General features: G+C 40.3%; 2 protein-coding genes across 3 annotated transcripts in view; one reads left to right on the top strand and one right to left on the bottom strand.

Annotated features, from left to right (window-relative positions):
• The window catches only part of CHRM5 (cholinergic receptor muscarinic 5), an 81,289-nt gene that overhangs the window by 19,243 nt on the left and 42,760 nt on the right, over positions 1-19,286 (top strand). The window lies entirely within an intron of this gene.
• The window catches only part of AVEN (apoptosis and caspase activation inhibitor), a 174,785-nt gene that overhangs the window by 124,663 nt on the left and 30,836 nt on the right, over positions 1-19,286 (bottom strand). For both annotated transcript variants that reach the window (XM_043548087.1, XM_037900504.2), the window contains one exon: positions 13,126-13,312. In XM_043548087.1, coding sequence (XP_043404022.1) covers positions 13,126-13,312 — 187 coding nt within the window. The remainder of the gene's footprint in view (positions 1-13,125; positions 13,313-19,286) is intronic.

The following is a 19,286-nucleotide window of genomic DNA, read 5'->3' as shown; positions in this document are numbered from 1 at the left end:
GGGGACTGTGTTAGGGAACAGGACAGGAAATAATAAGGAGTCAACAGAATAAGTGGGAAAGGGGGGCACTGACAGAGAAAGAAAACATGAGGAGGAACATGAGACTGAGGGAAAGGAAGGGAAATATGGTGGGGAGTAAATGTGTGGGACAAGAGACTGCTGGGCAGCATGTGAATGAAGCAGCTGCCTAGCCTGTCTAACTAGGGAGGAGGATACAGAAGGACAGAATGTCAGAACCCCGTACCCCAGGGAATGGAGAAAGGAAGTGGAGTTCAGACCAGCTGGCAAACAGGGAGGTCTTCAGTTTTGTACATATACTGAAGGTTGAATTTTGAACTCGAGACAATCTCTCACAGGTTGGGTATGAGTGGCTTCCCCAAAGGTGAAAAATACCAAAATGCAGCCAACAAAAAAAAAAGTGATTTTTTTTTTTTAAATATCATGTTTTTTGTGGGTTTGGATTCATTATTTTTTAATGTTTGTAGTTGGAAATACGGACCTCGGAGCTGATGAACAACAGTTCTTCAGTGGTCCAGAGCAGTGCTACTCAAAAGTGGTGGTCTGCGGACCGGTGCCGGTCCGCGAGCCATCGGCTGCCAGTCTGCGCGCACATTGGAGAGAAAAAAATGCAGGTCCCCACATCAGATAGCTTGAGAAGCACTGGTCTAGAGCATTTCCTAACCATATTGGGGCTTCAAGAGAAAAGAGATAAGAAGATCAAATATATGCAATTCAATATAGATTTAAGTTATCCCAGCATTTAAAAAAAGAAAGTAAAGAATCCATTTATATCGCTGGGAGAGACGCATATTCGCATTCTGAGGAAGGGCAATACTGTCCTTTTGCTAAAAATCTCTTTTTCATGTATCTGAGTGCTCTGTGAGATTCTCTTTGTTGCAATGTCTTATAGCTAACTCAGTCTGCTTTACTGACATAGAACAATTTAAGTTTTCTTGTGACTCATCTTAAAGATAAGTTGTCCTAGCATATTAAATGTATCACTAAAAGGAAGTCAAAGCAAATAGCCTTTTTCCGATGGCACTTGTGCCCTTGCCTATGCCTTATTTCTCAGGCAAGTTACCAGAAAGTTGTTAAGCAAGACTTGCTTGTCTAATTTGTGTAAGAAATCAGAATTCTCCAGTTTAATTCTTCTGTTGCTCTAGGACTTCTCTGATCTATAGGAAGAACTGCATGAGTAAAAACTGAAGCAGAAAATTAGGAAATGGGAAAATCTTGCACAAAAATAGCAAATCATATTGATTCTTCAGGGCATAAACAATTTTTAAGAGCAGGCATATAAAAAAATAAATATCTGTGGCACTTATTATACAGTACATTGCCAATAACCCAAGCCAACAATGAACAAGGCAGCACTGCAGAAATAATTTGTACATAAGGATGAACAGGTTTTGAACTACACTCCAGAGCAGCAGAAGGACACAGGCTCTCTCTTTACCATTTCTATTATTTTTTGCTTGAGCAAAATTTTTATGAAAAATATAAAGAAAATCAATTCTCTGTTCATGTTATAAGTTTTTCTATTAGGGTGGCCAACTTTCTAATTTGTGAAAACCGGACAATGAGCAAAGGAACCTCCCTCCGCCCCCTACTCTGCCTCTTCCCCTGAGGCCCTGCCTCCTGCTCTGCTTCTTTCCCTCGAGGCTCTGCCCCCCGCTGCTCCAGCCCATCACTCACTGCTCTCTCCACCTCTCCCTGCCAGCTGAGCAGAGTTCTAGGGGTGGAGGGGTGACTGGGACAGGACAGGGAAGGGAGAGCCACGCTCTGGGGATAGGGATTGTGTGGGGGGGGTGACTGTGGCAGGACAAGGAAGGGAGAGTTGCGCTCCGGAGGTAGGCGCGTGACTGGAGCAGGGATGGGGAAAGGAGAGCCACACCTGGAGCAGGACGGGGGAGTCACCAGTACCTCTCTCTGCTGGAGCCTTTCCTGAGTGCTCCTCTAAGCTCCAGCAGCAGCAGCTGCTCTTCCCACCCCCTGGTGACAGAGGCAGGTTACTGCGAATGACCAAACACTGTCTGGTCAAAAACTGGACACCTGGCAACCCTATTTCCTACATCTGTCTTACCATATCCACAGGATAGAAAAATGATATGATCTTATTTTAAACGAAGGTCTGTTTTTTCCCTTCAGTCCTCCAGAGGTACACAACAGCTCTTGGCGTTTAGTAATTTTGTATACCACTAATTCTCATCCTGAGAGCAGAAATACATGTTAAATAACAGAAATTTAAGGATAAAACTACAACTTGATGGCCAAGATTGTAGAGAGAGACCCAAAAGCAGATGGTGAGAAGGCAGTCAACAGTAATTTTAGACACTGGAAATGAGATCAGCATCATCCTATGGCAGTTCACCCATCCACCATTAAATGATAAAACTAAACAATTTCTCTGTTCTACTTAAGTTCTTAGACAACACCCAATTGCAATGGTATCTGAGTACCATCTATCTATGGAAATAAAGTTTGCTACTAAATACTGTGTAAAGTATTCTAGCAAAAACAAGATTTATGATCTAACCTTACAGTTTCTTATTCTTAAAGTTCTTTTGGCTGGATTATACACAGCCAACTCTCTTGCCCTGCCTTTAAGAAAAGTCACCAAAAGCTGCCAGCCACCCCTAAAAAATGTGAAGTTAAAAAACAGAACAACACACACACAAACCCTGCATTGTCAAAATTCTATTTTCTATCTCAACACCTACCATCCAGCAGTGGAGACATAATCCTACTGAAGCATGGCAAGTAGGTGGGGCATTTTTTAGTTGTTGTGGTGGTAGTAGCTATTGTCTTGAAAGAAAAGGGCTCAGATCCCAGGAGACAAATAGTAACATTTTAATTGGCTCAGTAATAAGCCACTTGACCACTTATTTCTAGCTAAAACATTTATTCACCATCAAGAACCTAATGAAGGATCAAAATCTATATTTGGTACTTAAGATAGATGAATAAAAGAATGAAGGCAGTCACTGAAAACATGGCAAGATTCTTCTAGCAAAGTAAGATTATTCTATTGTTTCCACTTCTTTTGTTCCTTCTGCTTGAACAGAGTTTTTACTAGATTGGTTCAAGACATATTCCCTGAAGACTCCACAATGGATTTGTAGTTTACTTCAGCTAGGAGCCAGTACTAGGTAGAGAAAACCATTGTCTATTTTAAAGTTAATTTTAAATAACCTGTAGAAAATAAAAATAGATCAATGGAATCTTACATGATAATCAGAAAATGCTAAAAAGGAAAAAAAATGTGAATGTTTTACTACTCTGATTATTGATCCAGAGATGAAGAAAAATCAATGAACTGATGTATTGCCTTGACTTGTAAATGTAGGCTCATTTAGTCCTAGCAATGCCAATATTATTAAACAGCTCCAAGGATTCCTAGAAACTGCTAACAGAATCATAGAATATCAGGGTTGGAAGGGACCTCAGGAGATCATCTAGTCCAACTCCCTGCTCAAAGCAGGACCAATCCCCAATTTTTGCCCCAGATCCCTAAATGGCCCCCTCAAGGATTGAACTCACAACCCTGGGTTTAGCAGGCCAATGCTCAAACCACTGAGCTATCCCTCCCCCCCAAGCAGGACCAATCCCCAATTTTTGCCCTGATCTCTAAGTGGCCCCCTCAAGGATTGAACTCACAACCCTTAGTTTAAGCAGGCCAGTGCTCAAACCACTGAGCTATCTCTCTCCCTAAGAGTGATACAAGAATTACATCAATATATATTCAAAGGAATAAACACTGTTACTTATTGTAAAATAAGTTACAAGATCCTTCAAGTCTTAACAGCATTAAAACGTTCTGCTTCTCATCTCCCCAGCCCTCTCCAGTTCTGCTATAACATTTTATGGCATTTTGAATTGAATCCATTATGCTATATTGGAATGCTGAACAGCAATATTTTAATGTGATAAGCCAATTCAAAATGATCAACAATAGGAATAAAGATCAGTCTTTTCCATAGACTACTAAAAACAACATCACCTTATTTTGAGTCTTCAGGTATTAAAAGCATTCATACAATAAATCATCAAAGAGAATGTGCACAGAAAAACAACACACAAAATTTAACAAACAAGGAACACGCAAATTATCAGTGAAAGTGAATGTACAGCTTGACTATATTAGAAGGCTTTTATATGCTGTAATGCAAACTTGCCTTACAGAGATACAGTTTTACACTCAGTTTGGATTTAATTAGCACAAGACAAGAGATTGTTGGAGCCTAAAAGGATATTAGCAGCAACACCATAGAAACTAAAACCATTTCTAACTATCCAAGGAACATATGACAAAAGTACTGCTTTGACTCAAGGCTGGAAGAATATTAAAAAATTTAAATCCAAGAATTCCCCTTCAAATGTATGAAAAAAAACATGCTTTTCAGGACAGCCCTATAATAATTAAATGAATACAGTATATTTTATAAAGATATAAATGCCTTTCTTAATATATATACTGTCCATCACAGAGAATTTAAGAGATTAAAGACATTGTGCAAGTAGTATACTTTATAAAAATCATTTCATTGAGTTCTAAACAAATAAATAAGAGAAAGGCTCCTGTTTCAATTTCCTGAACAGAATTGCAACGCATCATAAAAAGTAATCACTTAACCAGAGAATTTAACAAACATTAACACCTTTGCAAACCTACAGGGAATGTTCATCATAAATCCTCATTTAATTAACTAATAAATGTTGACATTTCACATTTTCATTAAGTTATATCAGGTCTGAATACCAAACTGCTCTAATTTAAGTTCTGACACCGGCCTATTTTTTATGACAGCAACAAACTCAGGTTTGAAATCTATCTCATCAACAATCTATTTCACCAATTTGTCCAATTATTCCATGACGTGGGACCAGGTGTTTTGATTTAGCCAGAATGGTCTAATAACCCATCCTCTGATAACAGGTACATTTAGTCTTATTGGTATCTGAAAATAACAGGAAGTCAATCACAATAGATTGACTTGTTAAATTAGAACCAAGATACACCAAAATAACATAGCATGCATCGGATGAAGTGAGCTGTAGCTCACGAAAGCTTATGCCCAAATAAATTGGTTAGTCTCTAAGGTGCCACAAGTCCTCCTTTTCTTTTTGAGGATACAGACTAACATGTCTGCTACTCTGAAACCTGACAAAATAATGTTTTTACATAGCAACATTTAGTATATAATGAAGAGCACCAAACTGGAAAGTCCCCTGAGAACATCACCGACTACTGGACTATTTCTTGTCATACGGTGAGTATTGGCTGGCTACAGATGCAGCAAAATAAGAATAGAAAACGTATGCACACAGCTTTCACGCTGAAGCTTATGCTATAGTCATGACTATGCTAAAAAAATTCTAGTGCTTCTGTCATTTTAGAAAAGACAAGTGTGATGCTGCAGAAATAATAAGAAAAATAGCTGAATGAACACGGTTACTGATTTCAGAATTCTGATGCTGTGGTTATGAATAGGTCAAAATATACTTTTATAGATATTCCTTTAACCTTTTTTCTTGTGTTTTCTACATATTAAATTCTTTTAAATAAAATTATTACATCTCTGAGTTTCACACAGAAAGCCAGACGAGCCACGTTCTTCATCCTTAAACTAAATAATGTCTCCCTCTACCTAACTTCATTTTCTTACTTCCTATGAAATAAAAGAGAAAGGAAGTTGCCATTTCCTCTACCACTTTTGTTGTTTAGTTACTGACAAGCAAATCTCCCTTGTTCCTCAGTTGCCCTGTAGCACCTCAGGGCATTCAAAGTACATATATTTTGTCTGGAAGCAGTGGTGCTGGAACAAGGGGTGCTGAGGGTGCTGCCACACCCCCGGCTTGAAGTAGTAATAACAAACACGTAATACATAGTTTCCATCATCGGCACCCCCACTATAAAAATTGTTCCAGCACCCGACTGCACGGTCTTTTCCTCAGAGTCAGCTCTAAACCAACATCCCCAGCATAGCAACAACAGTGTGTGCTGGAGATGCACTCTTTTGCAGGAGACATAATTCAACACCCTGCTCACCACTTGTGTTCATTAAATAACCCATAGCACTTTATGCCGGGTGTTAGCCCCTACATCCTAGTCCAGGGGTGGGCAAACTTTTTAGCCTGAGGGCCGCATCAGGTTTCCAAAATTGTATGGAGGGCCAGTTAGAGGAGGCTGTGCCTCCCCAAACAGCCAGGCATGGCCCTGCCCCCGCCCCCATCTGAGCCCCCCCCTACTTTTCACCCCTGATGGCCCCCCCGGGACTCCTGCCCCATCCAACCACCCCTTCTCCCTGACCGACCGCCCCTAACTGCCCCGTGCTGCCCCATCCAACCCCTCCCCTCCTTCCTGACTGCCCCCCCAGGACCCCTGCCCCATCCAACCACCCCTTCTCCCTGTCCCCTGACCGCTCCCGAAACCCCCACCCCTGACTGCCTCCCGCCGCCCCATCCAACCCCTCCTCTCAGGAATTCTTGACTGCTCCCCCGGGACCCCTGCCCCATCTACCCCCCCACTCCCTGTCCCCTGACTGCCCCCAGAACCCCTGTCCCTGACTGCCTCCCGCCACCCCATCCAACCCCTCCTCTCCTTCCTGACTGCCCCCCTGGGATCCCTGCCCCCATTCACCCCCCACCCCCCCCGTTCCCCACCCTCTGACCGCCCCGACCCTTATCCACATCCCCTGCCCCTGAACTCCACTGCCCTCTATCCAACACCCCCCCCCCGCTCCCTTACCACACTGCCTGTAGCACTGGTGGCTGGCGGCGCCCAGAGCACCAGGACTGGCAGCCGCACCGCCCAGCTGGAGCCAGCCATGCGCCGTGCAGCACAGAGCACCAGGTCAGGCCGAGGCTCTGCAGCTGTGCTGCCCCAGGAGCTCGGAGCCCCGCCGTCCAGAGCATTGCTCCGGTGACACAGTGAGCTGAGGCTGCGGGGGAGAGGGAACAGTAGGGGAGGGGCCGGGGGCTAGCCTCCCAGGCCAGGAGCTCAGGGGCCGGGCAGAACAGGCCCGAGTTTGCCCACCTCTGTCCTAGTCAGATTTTCATTTGGCTACGTTATTCTTCCCATCTTGTCCTTAACTGTTATTTAGTGTTGCTTGGATTGCTATTAAAATAGCTGCTGCCTTCCACCCTTGAAATTGCTGTACTTATCCTGGTGTATAGCTTATAAAGCACTTTGGGATCATTTGGTATGAAATGTTCTATATAAATATAAATGTAACATATTAATATACTGATTATAGAAAACAGATGTAGCCATTCAGGGACGTGCTAAGAATGACAGTACAGTTAATCATAAAAAACCCTACAGATGTATGTGAGTTCATGTTCTATTTCAGGAGTGTTCATTTCATAAAACAGTACATATTTTTCTTCTATTCCAGCGATGGATAATTTCACTCATCCACCAATACCCACACAATGCTATCTTCACTGCAAAGTCAAGAACTCATATTAACAGCAAACGCGAATAGAATTGCACTGCTAGTTCTAAGTAAAGATTCAATATTTTAAAATGCATTTTCCAGTCACTGTACTGAGCATATTTAATGATCCCACCCTTTACAAGGTATTAGCTGCATGCTGGCATAACGATGCAGAAGACCAACAGACTTTCACCTCCAAGACCCTACACCAACCTCAGGCCAGACCAGAATCATTCAGATGAGGTGCTACAATAGTTTAAAATTAATCTCTCTCATTCAGATATAAAAAGTAGAAAAAAAGTCACTCTTTCCTTATACACATTTATAAGTGGAACAAACAATAATTGAATATTCACAAACACATTTTTCCTTTAGAACTCAATTTCTGCTGCTTTTCCCTCACATACTTATTGCTCCATTTAAAGCTCAAGAGAGGAGGATAAAGTGCTTTGTGAAGAAATAACGTGTACTGATGATGAAAACATAAAATTAAAATCTGCCTGTGAATTCACTTCTATATGTCCAAAAAGATAATTTTTTTCTCAAAGCGTGCATAGTTGTTAAACATAACTTTCCTAACTGGAAAGTATTTCTTCACCAAGTCTCAAAGAAGAAAATACGGTTTTCACTTTTGGAAATACAGTTCTAATTTAATCAAACAAATCACAAGAAAAATTATTGGGTGACTCACCTTATTATGCATGCCACAAAATTGGACACACAGTTTACTATACTCTGAGATTTTCATACTACAGAGAATCTCAAACCTATGCTAACATGTACACTAACTCCCACTTGCCAAAGGCTCTCTGTAAAGCTGAGAGCAGTGAGAGAAAAAGAATGGTTATTTAACCATTTAACCAGTAAATGAGGGTATTCAAAATGTTTTGTCCACAGGGATCCCACTCTAGGTGCACATGTGCCCCATGCATTCCAGATCAAAGTCTTTGGCCAGCACCATCCATTGGGGCCACATCTGCATATCCTCTCACCCCTACTCATCTGCACCCAAGGGCATTAAGTGTAGAGCAAGCCCAACTGTCCTTCAGTTCCTTTGCCAATACAGTATCCTGGGGGTTCTCAAACTTCATTGCATCCCAACCCCCTTCAATAAAAATTATTACATAACCCGGGGGGTGAGGGGGGGAGGGAGGGGAGACAAAGCCTGAGTCCACTCAAGCCCCGCCACATCCGGGGAGGAAGGGGGGGAAAAGCCAAAGCCCGAGCCCCACCACTCAGGGCAGTGAGGCTCAGGCTTAGGCTTCAGCCCTGGGTGGTGGGGCTCCGGCTTCAGCTTTGGCCCCAGGCCCCAGCAAGTCTAACGTCACCTATGGCAACCCCATTAAAACAGGGTCGCGATCCACTTTGGGTTCCTGACCCACAGTTTGAGAACCGCTGCGGTATCCCAAAGTCTTTTAGGAAGAAGGAGTTGGATTAGCCTGCCCTCTAGACCTGTCACCAAATGCTACTAATAGCCTCGGTGACTTATGGAAAAGCTTTGTTCTATGGAACAAATAGTAGAGTGGAGGATTACCATCAAGACACTGAGCGTGTGAAGTTTTGTTTCTACAGAGATCAAATGGGGTTTGGAGAAAAACTCTAGAAAATATATATTGATTCAAAATGACACCACTTTAGGTAAGAATTTAGGATGGTGAATCCTCAGAGACACCTTGTTTTTGTGAAAATAGCATAGGGAGGTCCTGCCCTTAACACTTGAATCACACTCACCCTTTGAGCAGAGGTAACAAAAATGCTTCCTTGATAAAGAGGTGGTAAAGGAGCATGACGGTAAAAGCTCAAAAGGAGGAGATCTATTAGGGCCAGGAGTACAATATTTAGGTTCCCAGGAGGGGAAATGTCCCTCATTGGCGGGAAAATACATGGATCAGACCTTTCAAGAACTTAGATATAATTGAATGTGGGAATATGTAAACCTTGAAACGGAGGGCAACAGGCAGATATCCTGGATACACAAACCCTACCCAAGCTAAATTAAAGTCCTAAATGTTTCAAGGATAATAGATAATCCAGAACAACAGGATTAGATGTCGCTAAGGGTTAAAGGTCATCCTATGCAGCCCAGAGCAAAAATAGTGGGAAAAGCATTTAGAATGCCCATCACTTGAGGACACTGCCAGCTCACCAGAAGGGCAGGACTTGAAGGACAGTGACTTTGCCTCAGCCATGAGATCAAAGCCACTGTATCAGTGATCCTAGGGGTTTTCTATTTTATTTTTATTTTTTGTCAGCAGGCTAAATTAAAAAAAATGTTAAGTACTAAACTAACTAAACTCTGACAGAAGAAAGCAGGTGGGCACTGCTAAATTCTGTCTTGCTGCCATGACTGGTAAGAAGAATTCCATCTTACATGCATGGGGGTGCATGCACATCTAGAGTGGGATCCATGTGGACAAATATTTGAAGAACAATTATTTTTATTACTCCCGAAGTTTTCAAAGAAAATACAGGATTTGTTACTAAGAATGAAAAAGGTAAATCATCATACAGAAGAAAAGTAATAATCTTTGCCTTCCCTTCTACTTCCTCAGTACAAAGATGGTAGTCTAGATTCTCTGGTGTGCCTAACTGCCATTGAGTGTATCCTGATTCTCTGCCTCACCTCAGCCCCTCTCGGATAAAGCAAGCTCAGGACTGCTCTAATGTGCAGCACCTGGCTTTGTGCATTGCTATTCTGTACCCATGAAAGTTCACAGACTCAGGGGCTGGGGTAAGGTAATATATAAGCCAGCTCTGCTAGCTTTACACTCACTGAGGACTCCCCCATTTTATGGAATCCTCCAGCTGAGTGTTTGCAATCAGTCTCCACTCCATTTGTACTGTCAGGTGGTGAAAAGGGAGCACAGTGGAGCAAAGAAATTGCTGAAGAGCCTAAATCAGTCAGAATAAATAAGGGGAGAATGGGGAGAGAATGTAAATTAGTACCTACCTGTAAATAACAGGGAGAAACATATCTCTGTATAGTAGATACTGTTAAGCAAGTTAGAGGGACACGGCAATGACTGATAGGTAAATTTAGCTGCCTGTATATTGCAACAAAACTATCACCCACTCGGGTAATTTTTCCACCTTCTGCCTATATATGTAGATTCTACCTCAGAGAAATAATTGAAATGCAGAAATGATAAGGTAGGAAAAATTCTATTGCCCAGAACAAACCAATCTCATTGCAACATGGAAGTTGAAGGGACTTCTCAATTACAATAATCTGGGTTTCCACTAACGTTATTAAAACAGAAATAAGTAAATCTTACAACTTCAGCATTTAGCAAGCACCTCTTAAAACTTGGTTAGACCAACAAAATACTTTTGAAGACTTCATGCAATTGTGTACAATTCTATTGCTTTTACAAAGATTCTAGCTCTGCTAAATTAAAATATAGAAAGAGTACTGCAGATAGGTGCGGATTTACTTTTTAGTTCATCACATAACTCAGAAGCAATTCTTAACAAAAGCTCACAAGGAGCAGAATACTTAGGGATCAAATAATAATTCTATTGTATAGAAAAACAATTTTTTAAAATAATAGAAATAATGATAGGACTTGATAATCTTCTTCCTGACTTTTCTAGTGCTGACAAGAGGGTGAGAGGAGTAATTGTCCCAGACTACAAAGGAACAGTTTGTTTTTTCTAAATTAGTATAATAGAAAAAAAGAGACTAAAAATGCTTCTGTCATACTAAAAATATTACAGATAAATTGTATATAAAAATGTTCGCTGATACAACAGCAAATATAAAGAAATTCAGAATGAAAACAGGTTACAGGATATAAAACATGATAAACTCTAAATTAGATTTTAAAAAACATAAGGCATTCCCCAGGGGTATGTGAATGGTCAACAGTCAGAAACTAGATTATCTTGTTTTAAACAGGTATAAAACAAGCAACTTCGGTTTCTAGTAATCGGTTTCTCAGTCTTTATGAATACAAACAGAACAGGCAACTTGTGAATCCCTACCATGCTGTAAAACCCAACGTTTTATAATCCATACAAGCATACTGAAATTATAATTTTCAATAACATACAATTAATTTAATAATCAAAATGGCATTATAAGAATGAGATTATACTTTAATTTAAAAAACAGTTTAAGCAAGGCTTGAGTATTTTTCATAAGCAATTCAGTGTACAGTTAAAGATCATCAAAGTTTATGAGCTCAAAATATGATCTACTTTTTTCCCTTGCATCTCTGTGAGAAATCCATATTATTCTTTTGTAAGGTTTTTTTTCTCTTCCCAAAGCAAATATTTCATTTGCTTCATTGGTATTTCTTTTTATAAAAAAACAAAAAACAAAACAAAATGCCAGCAGCATAGCAGTTGTGACATGCCCTATATAATAAACTGGTGTATATGCACAACGAAGGACAAGGAATTGGTAAGTATTAAAAAGACTACTACACAAATTTTAAATTTCAGCCATTTAGAGAATTCACAAACAACAAAAACTGTTGACAATATAATTTTTTAAACAATACAAGTTGTTAGAAACTCAGTTCTTTGTAGTTTAGCTCTAAAAAGTACACAGCACAAAAGAGAGATTTCTAACTGGAGTTTTAATACTATCACACAAGAAAAATGATGAAACAACATTACAATTTTTACTGAAACCCTAAACTCATAGGCATATGGCCCATTCTACACCACAGACTAATCATGCTAGCAACAATTGTTACTAACATGGTTCCCTGCTCAGTATAAAGAAAGATTATTTTTTTCCTGAAAGCCATATCATAACAGTTTCAGAGTAGCAGCCGTGTTAGTCTGTATTCGCAAAAAGAAAAGGAGGACTAGTGGCACCTTAGAGACTAACCAATTTATTTGAGCATAAGCTTTCGTGAGCTACAGCTCACTTAACAGTAGTACCTATTCCAACAACATGGAAATATGTTCTAGGTAAACCAGTGAAGGAAGCCAGGCTACCAAACTTGGCCATTAGCATGGTTTCAGGCTACTATGAACAGAGCCTCAGAAGCGAGCTGCCTCTCCATCATGCCGAGGTATTCTAGAGTATAAGATTTATTATTCTAAGATACCTGCTAATAGCCACAAGGTCTTGTCAAGAGGAAGAGTGAAGATTAGACAAATTAAGCTCTGAAATAAGATGTACACACCTCATTTTAACTGGACAGCATTCGCTGCAATATTCAGTGATCAAACTAAAGTAATTGGTTAAAAAAATTATTAAAACTTGTAATTGAGGGCCTGATCCTGCAATCCTCAGTTAAGCAAAACTATTGATTTCAAGGGACTTCAGCGCAAGTAAGGACTACAAAGTCTGGTCCTTATGTATTTATTGTCGAACATTCCTAAGTTGCCCCTGCTGCCTGTAGCTGGCAATTCTAGGCATAACGAATCTGCATGTTAGTTTTCACAGCTTTTTCAAACCATCCATATAGTGCGTAACCTTTTACATACCCTTCTATACTAGCACAGTTGCTCATCAATAAGTTCATAATGCTGACTACTCTATATGAAACAGGCATGGAAAACTCTTTCTGGAATAATTTTAAGTGGTTCTAAACTCAATTTAGTCAAGTGCATACAAGTAGCATTCCAAGTGCCATTCCAGAACCAAGGCTAAGAGCTAAAGCTAGAGTTATGATGAAAAATGTAACTCATAAATAACCAATACTTTATGTGATTTTCTCATCCTTACCTGCTGAGCTAAGCAGAACACTGAAGTCCGTTCCTCTCTGAGATTCTCCACTTTCATTTTGTGCCTCTTTCTCAGCATCTTCACCTTCATAACGGTTCCAGTTGGAGACTATCTTTCTTTTTGAATAGCCTCTCAGTTCATCCTTTTTTTCTTCTTGTGATTCAGCATCATCATCATCATCATCTGCCTGTGACATTTAAATGATGATATAAATAAGTAAGATTCATCCAGCATTTAGCTTTTACACAAACATCTCCTGGATCCTCCAACCAAAATATTAAAGTCTGCACATACAAATAGGAAGTGGCGGATCTAATTTTGGGTTATGGGATCATGACATGGAAGCGGTCAAAAGCCACTGCGATATACCATGTTGCCAATAACAGGAAATGTTTATATATACACGCTCCACTATTTTGTATGAGCTTTAGGTAAATTACCTTTTCCCTCTTCTTAATCCCAAAGCATCAAATAAAAACTCTAAAACAAGTTTAGGGAACTACCTTTTTGGTGATGTGGTGCCAGATCTGCATTGCTAGGAGCTAGTGCACAGCTATGATTTCAATAAAATAAAGATCCATAATCCACCTGCCACGCTAATTGAGGAGAAGCCACCTGACCAATTCCTCTAGATTGAATGGTTTGCTATGGGCAAGCAAATGTTTTGGACTGAAATACCCAATACATAATCCAACCTAATCCCCACTATTTAAAGATGAGGAGACATATTTCAACAGTAAACCATGCTTGGGCATGCTTTAGTAAGGTATTATTGCATTTTTTGGTTGGCTGATGGCCCTTGGCCAAATACACCCAACACGCCAAATACAATTGCCTTTACTGTTGTTGCTTATCACTTTAATAAAGAATCTTCCAAAATTCAGACAAGGCAGACTCACCTAAGGCAACTCTGGCACCATAATTAGCTACCATACACAGAGCTGTCTGTACCATTTGTTCCTGTCAAGCCATGATCAAAATATGACCCTATGCTTCTTACTCCAGCCATGCCAGTTTTCAGAAAACTAGCATGGATTTAATTTCAGCTGAAATGCGGAGATAACTCCAAATGAGATTCTATTTTTCAGGGTCTTTTTCCATCAGCTACATTAAATACCAAAGCTCAAATAAGCAGGGCACTGAAGTTAAAATTTCATTTTGAGCTTTAAGAAATAAATCACAAAATTATCATAGCATTAATGGGAATTGTGCAGCCTAATTCTCTAGGTACAAGGCTGAAATTTACCTTTGAATGGATAAACTTTAAAAAAATATAAATTTAGACCGTTGCAATTCCAATATAGTGCTTCACAGAAGTAAATAATACATATAATAATATACACAAATAATATATTGGCATAGTCTAAAAAAGGTTCTGCCACTAATTACGTTTACAAATTCAACGTTCAGATTACTTAAACGTATATTTTTATCTTCAAAACTACTATTGATTTTATCAAATACATATATTTTTAAACATTCCTTTTTTTGCATAGTGAAGCTTTAGAGACTAAATTTCCTTACTATTTCTACATGGTGGCTATTTTTCACCATTAGTACAGTAATTACCTAAGACATACATCCGTACATATAAACCTCTTTCTTTCCACTTCACACTTTGTTCTCATCTACCTATTCAGAGTGACTTTTTTACTACCTTTGGCATCATAACATTGAAATGAGAAATTATTTTTACTTTGATAGCAAGAAGACATCAGTATTAAATGTGTCCCCTAAATATACTACAATATCCAACAATCATACAAGTTAAAACAAAACCTAAGAACTACCTTAAAAGGTCACTTTTAAATAATGTGACCTTAAGTAAGCAAACAAAAAATTTTATCTTTACACTTTTTTAAAGCAATATCTCTAAATAGCTGCAACTTTAAAGGGTCACCATCAGCTTGACATCTAGTCAGTTTGAAAAACGAATTGAAAGTAGTTTCAATACCACATTTTCCCCCAAGTCTCCAGTCAATTTCACGGGATGTTTTTTAGTTACATTTCCCTTTTTTTTTTTTTTTTTTTTAAATTTTCACTCATTTACTGTGTTAAAGACACACACAAAAATAGGAAAAACTAAATGAATGTACAAAGTTATCAAATGTAAACGTAACAAAAACAGAAAAAACAAAATATTTCTCTCTCTAATCTCAGTAGAAGCAAGTTTACGTGTTAATTTAACAAAAATAGGAAGTAAAATTCAGACAGAAGAGTGATTTTTTAGTTTACAGTGTTTCTTTAACTTGTTAAAAAATATTATCATGAATATGTAGCTTGTCAATGATGTTGGTCTTCAACCAAGAATGCTACTATTTATCCCCAAGACAGATATAGGGGTTGTGTATACAAACACTTTGTAGCAAGCTGGGATGTAAATCTACCTGATACTAGGTTGCAGGACACTAAATGCGCTTTAATCCACTCCTGTTTCAAAGCAGGAGTCTTTCTAGGGCTACGTCTACACTGGCAATTGAACGACAAACCTTCCCCTCCCCCCGAAAGACAAACGTTTTGCCGCAACAAGCACCAGTGTGAACAGCAGGTTGTCGGCAGGAGCACTCTCCTGCCAACAACAGAAATGCCGCTCATTAGGGGTGGAAGTTTTTTGTTGGCAGGAGAGCCGTCAAACAGCGGCTACACTGCACACCTTTTAGCGGCACGGCTGCAGCGACACAGCCCTGTCGCTAACAGCTGTGTAGTGTAGACATAGCCTGAGGAAGCCTTTGCGATTTTGCAGCTGGGATTGGGTGAGGAATGGTATGAAAAAGACTAGTCACGCAATCCCAGGAGATAAAGCAGAAAATTAGGCTATTCTCTACAGGCAGCGGTTATGGCAGATGAACAAAACAAAACAAAACTACATCCTGCCCCTTTAAGGACTAAGCCATGTCAACAAAGCTCTCCAAAGGTCTGTACATGGGGGATGAAAATGAGCCAGGTTTGCCTCAGGCTCATCAACTGCACAAGAACTTGTGCTATTTCAGAGCCCCCTTGCCCAAGAGCATCTTTCACTTCCCCTCAGACCCCATCATCCTGCTCCCTTTTGGAAGAGATTAGTGTCTCTGATTCCCCACCTCTGATCCCAACCTACTCCTTTGCAAATCCCTATGAAAGGGCCAGGCAGCTGTGGACAATTTGTAGCAAAGCAGGATAACTCTTCCCACATTTCCCAGGGTACAGACACCCCTTCACACACAGATTTTGCACAATGAGTTGGAAAGGTATAGCAGCTGAGAGGAAAGCAAAAACAGTACCAGACATTTGGTTCAGCCACTTTCTTACAGACAAGTTGATGCTGATACCTATGCTTCAAGAATGAGGGCCCTAAAATGAATGGAATACGGTTTTCAGCTGGACAATTCCCTGGAATCAGCACTCTCCTCTTGACTGGAGCCTAAGTATTGAGTTTTGGCTCAAACCATGAGCTAAAAGGAATGGAGAAAATATAACAGCAATCCATAACATCCTGCCTGTACTCAACCACTCACTAAGGGGAGAGTACATAGTCTTAGCACACTTGGCATGCACACATACACTCACACTCAACAAACACTGTGAATTCAAGGCTTTTTAATACAACTCTAAAAATTAAAGAAAGAGAGATCTTCCAAATGGAATACATTACTTTAAATAGTTGTATCTGATAACCAAGAGAAGTTGTCATCGTCCCTCTTAAAATCCTCTTTATATTATCCTACTGAGAGAAGACTGAAGCATTTTATCTGTCTTTCTAGGTACTTATATGTTCCCCGCTCTTCCATTGTAGCTTGAGTATATTTCCATTTTCTCTTTCTCTGGGCATTCTTGTTCTTCCTCCCTATTATATTGCTGATATACTTTACTTTGTCCTTCTCTTGCTTCTTTTATACCCTATAGTACTTTTTCCTCATTTTCTTTTCCAACTTTTGCAATATATAAGTACTGTAACTCATTTTATGCTTTTCCTCTTCTGACTTCCCTCTACCTGCTTTCAGTACTATCTCTATATACTCATCTCGTGTATCACCACCTTTCCCTATTTTGTGCAATTATTACCTCTTTAAAACTCCTTGCAACCACATTCATCATATGCTACTTTTTTCCCTGGCACTGCAATTGCTCTGTACTGAACTTTAAATATTATGCCCATCAGAAAGTTTCAGGTTTCCTTAATCCTTTTCCCTTTATTTTGCCCAGTTATAAGGCATTGTTAGTCTGGATTTTCCAGTGGTAACAATTCTATCCATCCACAAACACGCATAGATTGCATGACGTAATTAGCCATATAGTTACCCAGGCAAAAGGTTTACAAACTGGATTCCTATTGAATAGTATGTATATTGCATTGTGCTAATAAACTTTACATTTATTTATAGAAAGTGATTCAAAATAGGTGAAATTTGCTACATAAAGAACACGTTGCCCCATAGAACTTACAATATAAAAACATCTGTCTCAATAAATACAATACAAATACAATATATTGTCGTCTCACTGTTCCCTTGTACTTCCCCGTCTATCTGTCTGTATCCATCTGATGTCTCTTATCTTATACTTCAACTGTAATATCTTTGGACAGGGGCCAAATTTCTTTGCTGTATTTCTACTGTGCCTAGCACAATAGGGTCCTAGGTCCATGACTAGGGCTCCTAGGCACTATGATAATATTAACAATAATAAAACACTAACACAGAAAGTGGCTTATGATCTTAATACTTGTAATGTTTCATGGAATAAAATGAGCATTCAGAAGCTTTTATGAAGAAAGTCAAGTAGGGAGGCTGGTTTGTATTAACTGAGTGGCTGCTCTAAGCATGAATAGAAACACAAGAGGTACATTAATAGCACAGCAACTTAAATTCCTCTTGGGAAGCCATATAAGCTTTTAATTTAGTGCACCAAATTCATTCCTGGCATATTGATAGTGAGATTAATGGGGCTGCATCAGGACAATTTGCCCCAAAATGAGTAACAGCACAGCCTCAAAAAAATCCATTTTCACAAGGGTGTTCATTAAAGGTATTTTTTCCCTTAAATCCAGAAATGTACAAGAGAGTCCTCCAATAACTTAATTTTCTCAATCACAAATGGAGTCAGGTAGATTTGTAACCTTTGAAGATAATACTGTATATAACAAATCAGATAAAAGTTTTATTCTAGTCTTTTGCACTACCCTACTTATATCTCCTGGACATACATTCAGCCCTTCTGTATTGCAAGCAGATTAAGAATTCATGAATTTAACCTAGCAAGGGCAAAGGGCACTTGTGTAATATGGACAAATTCTGCCCTGTGAAGCCAAAACAGAATGCACACGCAGAATGATGGTAGTTCAGGCAGACTTGCATTAATTTTACACTGTATAGATTAGTGGTCACCAACAGGTAGAAGCGATCAACTGGTCAATCCTGGAGCCTCTACCAATCGATCGCAATCTCCGGCCACTAAAAGTCCTGCGGCGCAGCGGGCCTAAGGCAGGCTCCCTACCTTCCCTGACCCCATGCCACTCCTGGAAGTGGCCAGCACACCTCTGCAGCCCCTGGAAGGAAAAGGAGGCTGGGGTCTCCATGCACTGCTCCTGCCTGCAAGAACCACCCCCACAGTGCCCACTGGCCGGGAACGGGGAACTACAGCCAACAGGAGCAGCGGGTGAGGTACTTAAAAACAGAAGCAGCATGCGGAGCCATGTGCCTCCCCCCAGCAGGGGCTGCAGAGGCATGCCAGATGATTACACTCCACTGCTGGCCAGAGCCCAGGACTCTGCAGCCACCCCAGGTGCAGCAGCCAGGAGGGACCCTGGCCGCAGGGCTGGCAGTGGAGTCCCCAGGCATAGGGCCGACAGCCGGGACCCCAGCCGCAGCAGGGGCCAGTGGCAAGCAACAGAGTCCCCAACCGCAGTGGCGGAGTCCCCGGCAGCGAGGTCCACCAGCCAGGATCCCCAGCCCCCGGGCAGTGCAGCCCAACATAAAATGTGAGGGTGCTGCAGCACCCCTCGCATCCGAAGTTCCCCGGTTAAGCGTTTAACAGTATAACCAATAAAATTTTAATCGGTTACATGGTTATTTTTTTTAACCGCTAATTTAGACTACACATAAATAAGGCAAATATGGGGCATAAGCAAGGATAGAATATAGCCCTAAAACCACAGCCATTAAGTGGTTATCTGCATTTCACAC

Source organism: Chelonia mydas, chromosome 6 (assembly GCF_015237465.2).
Source record: "Chelonia mydas isolate rCheMyd1 chromosome 6, rCheMyd1.pri.v2, whole genome shotgun sequence".
Classification (NCBI taxonomy): Eukaryota; Metazoa; Chordata; order Testudines; family Cheloniidae; genus Chelonia; species Chelonia mydas.
Note: the sequence above shows the minus strand (reverse complement) of the source record. Positions and strands in the feature narration are given on the sequence as shown.